We start from the raw sequence: 11,283 nt of genomic DNA, 5'->3' as shown, positions 1-11,283 counted from the left end.
GAAGAAAGAGGCAGCAGAGAGCCCAAGCAGGACAGGGGGCCAAGAAACCCCCGAGCTCCCCGTCCCAGGCTGGCGCCGTGGGCCAGAAACTCACCCCAATGCTCTAAATCATTTTTTTTTCATTCATTTAACTGCCACTAATTTTCTAACCGTCGCTAAAAGTTGACAAAACAAATGTCAGGCTCACCTAATTATTAACGATCTCACAGTCTAACTGCGGGAGAGCTGTTCCTGCCTGGCACCAGCTGCGGCACTCAGGAGAGAGGCCATGCACCTTCCTGGGCAGCATAGTAGAGCTGACCCTGGGGGGAGGGCAGCTAGCCCTAAAGCTGAAAATGTGGGACAGCTGTCCCCACTACTATCTGTCATGCAGTGGTGTGGGTGGGGGAGAGATGTCCCCCCACAGCCCTCACCTACTGCAACAGACAAGAGTGCTGACTCGCCTCCTAACCAGCTGCAGCACTCGGGAAAGTGGGCCCTGCACCTTGCCTGGACAGCACAGTAGAGCTGACCCTATTGACTAGGTGCAGGCCCATCTGAAAACATGAGCATGGGAGATCTGGCCTCACCCCTCATCTGCCATATGGTGGTGTGGGTGGGGGGGAGAGGTCCTTGCCCCTCACTGCCTGTGGTAGGTGGGAGAGCTGTCCCTGCCCCTCACCAGCTGAAGCATTCAGGAGAGTGTCCCCTGCACACGCCTGGGCAACACAGTAGAGCTGGCCTTGAAGGTGTAGGAGCAGGAGAGCCATCTCTGAGAATGTGAAAGCAGAATCGGCCCCACCTCTTGCAAGGGGAAAACTAGCTGGGCAATGCTGGAGAGCTTGCCCTAGAGGTGAAGACAGGGGAGAGCTGGTGGGCTGACCAGCCCTTCAACTACCCAGGCCCAGAACCAGGGCTATGTGTTAGCCCACCCCAACATCCACCCCATCTGTGATCTGCTGGAGCACAGGAAGGCCAGCCCTGCAGACCCAAAGCTGCAGGATCTCCATGACCCAGGGCAACTGCAGGATAACCAAGAGGAGTCCCAGTGAGGGCCCAGCACCAATAGTGTAGTAGAAACCAGAGGCATTGGACCAGATCAATGACTCTCTGCAATGAACACTTGCAAGTAAAGATAATGTGGATAAAAGGGTCTACTGCGTGACTCACTGTGTCATGCTACTGCTTCCTTTTCCCTTCTCTTAAATTTCGTTTTATTTTGGGGAGGCTTTGTAAGGGCAGAGGTTGGATACAAAGGGATGGGAAATGAATGGGATCGAGATGTATGATGTGTAAGACTCAAAGAATATCAAAAGGAAGTTAAAAAATAAAAAAAATGACCTTACAGAGGAGTGGGTTCTCTGAAACCAGGGTTAAGACCTAGAGAATTCTATCCACCACGTGAAGGCGGTATTGTCAGAGTTCCCAGAAATGTTTTGTACACAAGGCTTAGGTAAGACAGTATGTTTGATAGCACTCAGAAAGAGTTCACGTCACCTTCTATAATGGTCCCCGTCCCCAGTGGAGATTTATTTCTTGTTTAGCATACTTCAAAGAGAAGTTCTCTGAGCACTTTTTTTCCTTCTAAGTTTTTCTCTCATGTATTAGACACATTGCCTGAGAATCTGGTCCCTACCACCATCTACCTTAACAGAGGATTTGTGATTTCCCAAAGCCCCCAAATGCCTTAGCTCAAAGCACTGATACTTTATAGCTGTTATTTGGTATCCCACCTCCTCAGGCCTTTAACTTAAGTCTTTGTTTTTCACACTATTTCATCATCTTCCTCATTGACATATGAATTTCCCCTGATATAAACATGTCTTGCAAAGAACAGACACTGTTTGCTGGGAAAACAGGGCAGTGCACTTTATTAACCTTTAACTGCACATGCATTGTTCACTAAATCAAGCAAGTAAGAGGTGCATATGTTTAGCTTCACAAAACAGACTACAAGAACAATAGAATCTGTCATTTTTTTTTAGATCTTTCATGTGTCCAAGGAAAGCTCTGTTGCACTGCTATTTGATCTTCCTCTAGACCTCAAAGCTGAGAATATTCTCAACACGCTTTTCACAGCAGCAAACTTCTTCTTCTGAAACAAACGTGGGAGCCACAGTTAATGAATGGAGACTCTAAAGCTAATAAACCCTTTGAGACAGAACAAAAAGAAAAAGAATCCAAACTCTCTTCTACTCGAATATCTGACTGCTGTCTTTAATCAGTGTGAAGAAGCAGCCTCAATTTACTCAGGGCGGGAGAAGCTGCTGGGCTTGTCCGCGGAACCTGAATCTTCCGGGGCAACAGGAAAGGCCACGGAGGCAAGGGCAGCCTGGGCTCTCTCCTCTTCATCCTTCAAGGCTTCCCTATACAGAGCTGTGAAGGCCGTGGGGCTGCTCCGGACAACCTTGGAGAAAAACTGCAGGACTTTCATCTTGCTGGTTTCAGCACGGGCCCTTGGGCCCCACAGGAACTCATAGCATGGAGGATCACTGCCGGGTACCAGCTGGTATTCCAGGTACTTCTCAGCAACCAATTCTTCAGTGATGAACTTTCTGGGATTCCCACAGATGAAATCATGCTGGTCAGGAAATACGCCAACCGTATTCAGCATGTCCCAGATCTTCTTCTCAGGAGCACGGTTGCCCTCCATGAAGATGGCACCAAGGATGAGCACCAAGAGGCCTAACTTGGGGATGCCCTCCTCGTCATCACCACTCGAGCGCCCATCATAGGTGAGGTCAAGAACTTTAAGGAGCTCATAGGAGTGGTTGATAGCATCCACTTCCTTCACTTCTATGCCAAAAACCATTTCCATGCATTCACAGGCATGCTTGAAGATCACTTGATAGTAGTGCTTGTACTCTTTGACAATACTCAGAATTTCTGCCTCAGTGACAGGCTGCTTTGTTGTATACTTGAAACTCAGAAACTTCACCAATTCGGTCACCTTATACTGTAGCTGACTGTTGAGCAAGAACCTGGAGAAGAGGTAGGCCTTTGAGACGCTCTGACGTCTCCCTGCTTGATGAGCAGAACCTTCATTTGGTAGAGTGGCTTGGGCAGGAGCAGAGGAGGAACAGGGAACCTGAGCAGCAGATTCTCCCTCTGAGGTGCCCACCTCCTTAGCTACAGGAACCTCCTCGCTGACCTGACCCTCATTCTCTTCTTGGGCCTCACGGCCTTGCTCATGCCTGTGGGACATTATAATTTGTTTTGCAGGTAAGTGGCAGGAGAAAGTTGATGAAGAGTGGCCTGAGGGTGAGAGAAAAAATGTGAGGGTTTGCTAAGCTGTCAGCAGTGACGTAGGTTTTCTCAGTATTTATCTTAGGTAGTTCTCTTGGGTCTCATGGGCCTGCCTCCTACCAACTCCATTCTACTCTATGGTCTCTGGCTATGACTCAGTACAGTAACTATGTCCTTTGTTCCTGGAACCTCCATATAAGCAATTTAGGAGAGGGGCTCAGGTCCCAGACAACAAGCACAGCCTGGGACTAACTGCTGTATAGAAGTACACTCTGCCAGGTCCACACAGTTATGGAGTGAATGGGTCCTCTTAATAGCAGTATACGAGACTAGGTTCACCTAGTCAAAGTGTCTTCTTTCCACCCTCCAACTGACTATGGCAAGGCCCGAGACACCTCTCTCTGATAAACTGATTCTAGTCTCTTGACACTACGGGGGCGGGGGGATACTGGCACAACAAATCAATATACCAGAAAGTAGGGTCTCTCAGGGTAAGAACAGCAAATCTCTAAAGGCTCAAGCATTCCCTCCATCTTTGTTCAGGGTCCACATACTGTTTGCTAACAGAACTTGTCTCATTCTTTGGTTGGGCAGATAGAGCCAACTCTGCTCACTTAGAACAGTGCCTTCCCCTAACTAAGACCAATAAGACTAAGGATAGTGACCTCTGCTCACTATCCTTTAGACCTTGGCAGTGGCAGAAGAATCTAGTATGTACTTAAAAGGAGGTCCATTAGTCTTCCCTCAGAGTCCTCCCCTCTGGCGACCTGAATTTCCCCATCTCAGATTCCACCCACGTTAAAAATATCTAAAACAAAATAGTCAACATATAAACAGCCCCACCTTTGTAAAATAGTGGACTGCCTGGAAATGAGAGGGGTCTCATACAGACATGTTTGTCTGGGGCCTTCTTGGGCTAATATTAGAAGAGAAGTTTCCTATTTTTATTTTTTATTGAAATAATTTTCATAGAATATATTATGACCATCATTTCCCCTCCCTATTTCTTCCTAGATCCTACCTTCTAATCCCAAGGTTTCTTTCTCTCTCTTTTAAGAAAACAAACAGGCAATAAGGCAAACAAGGATAAAACAAAATGAACAAAGAGCAAAAAGAAACAAAATGGGAAATAAACTGACACACAGGTGTATGTGCACACACATTCATGGACACATAAGTGTGTGCACACACACCCAGCATGTACACATACGCAGCATGCATGTGTATGCATGCACACTTACAGGCATGTACAAAAGCAAACACACATAAGCAAAACCCATAAAAACTTAAAAATCTGGCTGGGCCAGTGGTGGTGTAAGCCTTTAATCTCAGCACTTAGGAGGCAGAGGCAGGCAGATCTCTACATTTATTTGAGGCCAGCCTGGTCTACAGAGTGAGCTTGAGGGCAGCCAAAGTTACACAGAGAAACCTTGCCTTTGAAAAGAAAACCCTCAAAGTTGGAAACCATAAATAATATAGAAACAAAAGACTAGTGGGGGGAGGGGCGGAACAGGGGGTGGGGGTGGGGAGAAAGGGGAAATGGGGAGGAGCGGGATGGGGTGGAGGAGGGGCCTGGGCAGTCAGACAGGGCATGCATGGGGGCAGGGGATATGGGTTGGCAGAACAGAGGATGGGGGAGGGGCAGGAAGGGGTCCAAATAATACATTAGGAGGGAAAAACCTCCACAATACCTCTGAGTTTATTTTGTGTTGGCTATTTACTGCTGGGTGGTGGCATGGGACCTGCCCGTAAGCGTGGTTTGGATATCCAGGAAAATTCCCTTGGAGAAACTAATTTTTCATTTGCAAGAAGCTGTTAATTTAGAAAAAGTACTTGTTGTTGGAGACAGGAGCTCGTGCCTACTTCCCCATCTCACAGTGGGACCCAGTTTGGTTTGGAATTGTACAGGCATTGGAATTGATATGCGCCTTCCATGAGACACGGCCATGTAACTCTAGCAGTTTGAGGGCCATGACACAGCAGTTTCTGTGGGCTCATGGCTGGGCGTGTTTCCGTAAGCTATGTTCTGTTTGAAAAAGGTCCCCAAGACTTTACAATATATTCCCGTACTTTGGCGTCCGTCCGGAATTGTCTGGAAGCTTCCCTCTACGGACTAGAGTTAAACTCTGTCAGAGAAATCACCCCTCAGGATTCCAAAATGGAGGACGCCACCATAAACCAGATCCATGTAACAGGCCTTCCCCACCAGCGCAGGCAGTAGAGGCATGGTAAGGAGCAGAGGCCATTCTATTTGTGAGGAAAGGTTTATACACCAATGTACCTAAAACTTTTCGCATATCCTTACCTCCAAAACCACCACAGGGCCTGCAATCCCTCCGGCAGCTGAAGAGCAACGGCTGCGCGTCCTTCGCCTGCCCATCGTCGCCTCTTCTGATAGCCTAAGCGGAAGCGGAAGTCAGTGTACGTCACCTACAATCGTTACCGGAAGCTGTAAAACAAAGACCTCTTACCTCACATCCGTTTTCACTAGGGGTAGGATGGGCTGTAGAACAAGCTAAAGGCGCAGGAAAGGTTTTAGGAAACAGAACTAGAACTTGTGATAGCCATAAGTTCATACAAAGTAAAATACTGGGAGCAAAGCATGGAAGCCTGCCAGTGGCAAAGAGGCAAAGTGCAGGAAGTCCTTCAACATAAAATGTGAAAGCATTAAAGGAACCACATTATTTTGTATCTTAATTTTTTTATGAAATAGCACTTTTATAAATCAAAACTGTTTTTTTTTTTTTGGTTTTTCGAAACAGGGTTTCTCTGTAGCTTTGGTGCCTGTCTCTGGCAGAGGCAGGCGGATCTCTGGGAGTTCGAGGCCAGCCTGGTCTACAAGAGCTAGTTCCAGGACAGGCACCAAAACTGTTTTTATCCCAGGCTTTTTCAGACCCAGGCCCGCTGGCCTTGGTGAGTTCCCGATAGAACATCCCCATTATCTCAGTGTGTGGGTGCACCCCTCAGGGTCCTGAGTTCCTTGCTCGTGCTCTCTCTCCTTCTGCTCCTGATTTTGAACATAGCAGACAATGAGGACTACAGAGAACTCAAGAACAATGGCAATGTGTTTTTGATCCTAATGCACGTACTGGCTTTGTGGGAGCCTAGGCAGTTTGGATGCTCACCTTACTAGACCTGGATGGTGGATGGTCCTTGGACTTCCCACAAGGCAGGGAACCCTGATAGCTCTTTGGGCTGACGAGGGAGGGGGACTTGATTGAGGGAGGGGGAGGGAAATGGGAGGCGGTGGCGGGGAACAGACAGAAATCTTTAATAAATAAATAAACGGAAAAAAAATAATGATAAACTCAATGAAAGGTTTTCATGGAGTGATAGAAATGCCATGTAATTTTCATATATAATACAGTTATCTTCTGATAAATTTTCACTTATTTTTCTACCACTAGTCAATAATAAACAGGTTTCTGCCACAAAAAAAAAAAAATAAAATAAATAAATAAATAAATCAAAACTGTTAACTATCTCCTTAGAGCAAGCCTTTAATCCTTCATTAATATGTCATTTTTAATAAACATAGTGACTATTTTTTAAAAATAGGCTTTATTCTTAGTCTGTGTCTACAATTCCCGGCACCTTTTTATCTCTTCCTCTTCCAGAGGCCACAACCCCTCAAACCAATATCTTTACTATACCAATATGCAATAGCAATAGCAATATGGGGTGGAGGGGGCAGCCCTTGTTTGACAAATTTATAGGAGATTCAGAAATAGCTATATAGGTTTGGGTGGGATTTTTCTATCATTCAGATTGAAGACTCAAAGCATTTGTATTCTTCTTACTATAGTCTGTATTCCTTGCTTCCACAAGGTCTTCTATTTCCCTGAAACACTTTCCACAAGACTATGGAGTGTGGTGATGGAAATACCTGTTCCAGAAACCCCTGCCCTAACATTCACAGACAAAGAAGGTGATGTTTCTATGTGAGACCCTCTCAAGGGATTCTCTTACCTTGGTTCATGGGCCAGAGTGCCTCTGTACAGACTGAGTCTTATTCTTTGTAATCAGACTCTCACTTCCCTGAGAACAAAAAAACCTCTTATATATCTGGCATCCAGTTACTGATGTCAATGTGAGTCTTTATTCAATTTTTTTGTTGGTGACATTCAGAAGAACAGTTGATTGTTGTTTAAAGATATGGTTTGCAATAATGTTGCTATCCTCTTGAAAAATGTGCCTGCATATTCCCTTGGTTTCTATGGAGATAAACTTCTGCAATTAATATCAGTACTGTTCATTTCTAAAGCAAACTTTTTTCTTGCTTTACAACTAGGTAAGAATTCTGGTACAATACTCAATAGTATTGGTGGAAAGTCCATCTCTTAGCTAGATTCTAAGAGATTCACAAACATAACAATATAGGCTTGATATATCCTGAAATTAATCTGCCAATAACTACATAATACTACTTTATTTCAGAGGTGTACATGAGGTGGTGTTCTCTCTCGCGCGTGCTCTCTCTCATTCTCTCTCTCTCTCTCTCTCTCTCTGTGTGTGTCTCTGTGTGTGTGTATTAATTAAACTCATTAAACTCAATATTTCTTTAGATAAAGATTAGTATTATTTAATATTTTATGGCACTGGGAATTAAATTTAGGGCCTCATAGTTACAAAGTAAGCACTATACCACTGAGCTACCAAGCTATAGTCTCAGCACTAAATGTTTTATTGCATTTATTTATTTATTTATATTTATTGTGAGTGTCCATTAGCACATGCATCATAGTACACATGAAGATATCAGAAAAGAGCATGTCTCCAGACTTGATAGTAATTGCTCTTATCCACTGAGCTATCTCACTGGCTCTTTATTTTACACTATAGTAGAGGTAAATAAATATCAGATAGAATGTGTTACTTGTTCCATGTCACTCACATCATTAGTATGGGGCAGAGTTCTTAAGGAGTGTATCCAGAGTCTATATTTCTACCTACTATGTCAAATTTAAATATAATTTTATTATGATATGCATATTTAAAATAACATCTCATGGCTAGAGAGGTTATTAAGCCATTAAGACTGTTTCCCGTATATGTATGAGGATTGGGGTGTGGATCTCAGCACCCACAAAATAAGCTATGTATATTCTTGTGAATGGCTATAGCTCAAGCACTGAGGATGTCAGAGGCTAGAAGATTCTTGAAGCTTGCTGGCTGCTATCCTAGGGAAAATAAAAGAAGCTCCAGTTCCAGCAAGAGATACTTCCTTAAAAGAATAAGGTGGAGAGTGATGCAGGACACCTGATGACCCCCTTTGGCCTCTGTGCAACTCACATACATGCATGTGCATACTACACAGACACTCTCATATGTATAAATAAATGATATGAAATGAAATCATACTGACACATATATGACAGACAGTATATATTAGTTATTTTGAAGTTATAATGGGAGTGAAAGCCACCTGAATTCATAACTAAATGGAAATATAAAGAGGCATTCCAGTAGCTACTTTGTAATTTCTCTTATCTTTTATGATCACACACAGAAAATGTGGATCATGTTCTTCAACAAAATAAACAATTAAAATCCAACTGAATACCTAAAGTAAAGCAGTGATCGAACACCAGTAAACTACCTGGCCTTATACCATAATGACTCATTAAAAAGTTTATAATCAGAATTTGTCACACAAAGCCTTTTTTACTTCAAGAAGACTCATGCTGGAACTTCCAAAATCAACATACAATCAAACTGGATTAGAAGAAATCTGAGCCATATGATTCATTTGCTTATAACTTCTGAATGAATAAATGGGTGGAAATCATTCCAGTTTTGTTTTGGTTACTCTCCCTTTGTAAACAAAATGAAACTTTGCGAGAAGTAATATTTGCTATCAGGGTAGAAGGCAGTATTTCTCAGCTTTGACCTAATGCTAATCTCATGAGCTATAGCAGTGGTTAACCTAAGAATGAAATGATTCTATGATAAAATTAATTTACAAAATGCTTATACTATGCTTTTCTTGCTATTGATTAATGAGAAAACAGAATATTTAGAGATCTAAACAATTCTGCAATACATATACATGATCAACTTAATTCAGTGTTCTCAATTTATTTGACTATAAAACATTTTATTGTGGCATACTAATTTAATGCATCATTGTCTGTCATACCCTTACTAATTATATATTAGGCATAGACTTGTTTTCTGGTGTATCAGAAAAAGCATTAGAAAACATGCAGGCTTCAGATACTATTCCACTATCCCTTTTTATTATCATTGTGTATGTAATCATATTAACTCATGTCTCTAATTCTTATTCTTACAATAATATCTATTTTGCAGTCACTCTTTAACATTAAATGAAACAATAAACAACAAATGCCTCATATAGATGCACAGCACTATATGTAGCCATTTTTGCTCACTCACCTAAAGCGTCTTGTCTCGATCAACCTCTGTGTATCCTCTCCGAATGCTTCAAAATTGTATCACAAGGCATACAAGAATGCTCCTTTGCTCCTCTAGATTATACCACAGTTTTGTCATACATTTCCCTCTGCATGAGACTGCTCTGGGTGTGAATCTGCTCACAATTGCCCTATTATGAGACCAATTTCAGACACTTCTCATTTTGTATCAAATACACTTATAATAAATTCTAAGTCACAGAAATATAAAGCAAAGAACCATGCTATGTGTATTTTATTTATTTATTTTTTGCTCTAGAAGAAAAATAATACAACATGTAGACTAATAGTTGTGGTGATATTTTGTTTGTGCTATAACACACAAAGCTTCCCTGAAGATCAGAGTGTGAATCTAGCTAGTAGTTAGCCATAGAAGCCAGGCAGTAGTGGCACACACCTTTAATTCCAGCACTTGGGAGACAGGCAGACAGATCTCTGGGAGTTCAAGGCCACCTTGGGCTCCACAAGATTGACTCAGTCTAAAAGAGAAACAGGACCATGCTGGCTCATAACTTTAATCACAGCACTAGAGAGGTAGAGATGGGAAGTGATATGGCTGGGCAGAGGGAAAAATCTAAGGCGGGAGGAGACAGGAGCTCAGGATTAGGTCTGAGGTTCTGTAGATACATTCAGTCTGAAAAAATGTAGAAAAAGGATATCCCATTCAGTCTGAGGATTTCATTGAGGTAAGAACTATTGGCTGGCTGCTTTGCTTCTCTGATCTTCAGGCAAGCTTTATTTGTTAAAGCAAAATAAAATATTACCACAAATAATACTGTATAATAAGTGATAGACAGAAATAAGGAATGGTGTAACTATGTCTAAGGAAAGGGGAATCTAATTCTACTTGAAAATTTGACAATTCTTAGAAGTCTAAAAGAACAAAAGTGCGCTTAACCACTGAGTCATGTTTTTAGAGCTAAACAGATAACAATGTGAAAAATTAGAAGTTGGAGCCCAGCCTTTGGTGCTTTATATTAAATCATCTACTGACTTCTTTTCTGGCCTGTTTTCTTTAATTTTGGGAAGCCTTATTTCCTGGTTAAAATTCTCCTAAATCTAGAACTTTTACACAGAATATTCTTCTACCAAGACACAGAGATACTAGAAAGGATGTGAAACTATTTCCAAATTTTATTATGTAAAATTTAAAGATATATATATATATTTAACAAAATATTGGGTCTCAGTACTTGGATGTCCTAAAAAATTCCAAACTAGACATATTTAAAATTGAACTATCTTTTCACCACAAAGGTTTCCAAAATCTAGCCCAATTATTGAAGTCAGACCTAGGGGTCACACAGATAGCCGAATAGAAATGATGAATTTGCTAACTCTGCTTCCGGTGGCTTAAGCGTGATGAGGAAATCTTTACAAAAAAATTCCACAGAATAAGTAATACTAAAAAAAAACCTTCTATGACCAGCATGCTATTAAGACACATGCTCCTTCTATATATAATAGATAAGATATATATATATATATATATATATATATATATATATATATATATATTCAAGCTAAGTGCTCATCAATGGATGAGTGGATATAGAAATGTAGTCTTTATCTATTGTGGAATGCTTTAAACCTTAAATTTTTTTCATTCCCAACAATATGG

The 11,283-nt window shown here is 41.9% G+C and overlaps 1 protein-coding gene across 1 annotated transcript in view; it reads right to left on the bottom strand.

The window, feature by feature from the left end:
* Positions 1-2,224: 2,224 nt before the first annotated feature.
* LOC121439817 (putative MAGE domain-containing protein MAGEA13P) overlaps positions 2,225-11,283 on the bottom strand; it is a 28,314-nt gene continuing 19,255 nt past the window's right edge. The window contains exons 2-3 of the mRNA XM_041640439.1: positions 5,531-5,624; positions 2,225-3,234 (exon numbers count right to left, since the gene is read on the bottom strand). Of these exons, the coding sequence (XP_041496373.1) occupies positions 2,225-3,234; positions 5,531-5,624 (1,104 nt within the window). The remainder of the gene's footprint in view (positions 3,235-5,530; positions 5,625-11,283) is intronic.

The sequence above is a fragment of the Microtus oregoni genome, unplaced genomic scaffold (assembly GCF_018167655.1).
Source record: "Microtus oregoni isolate MIOR12 unplaced genomic scaffold, Mior012 000063F_ref0000156, whole genome shotgun sequence".
NCBI classification, from domain to species: domain Eukaryota; kingdom Metazoa; phylum Chordata; class Mammalia; order Rodentia; family Cricetidae; genus Microtus; species Microtus oregoni.
The sequence above is the reverse complement of the archived record's forward strand: the minus strand, read 5'-3'. Positions and strand labels throughout refer to the sequence as shown.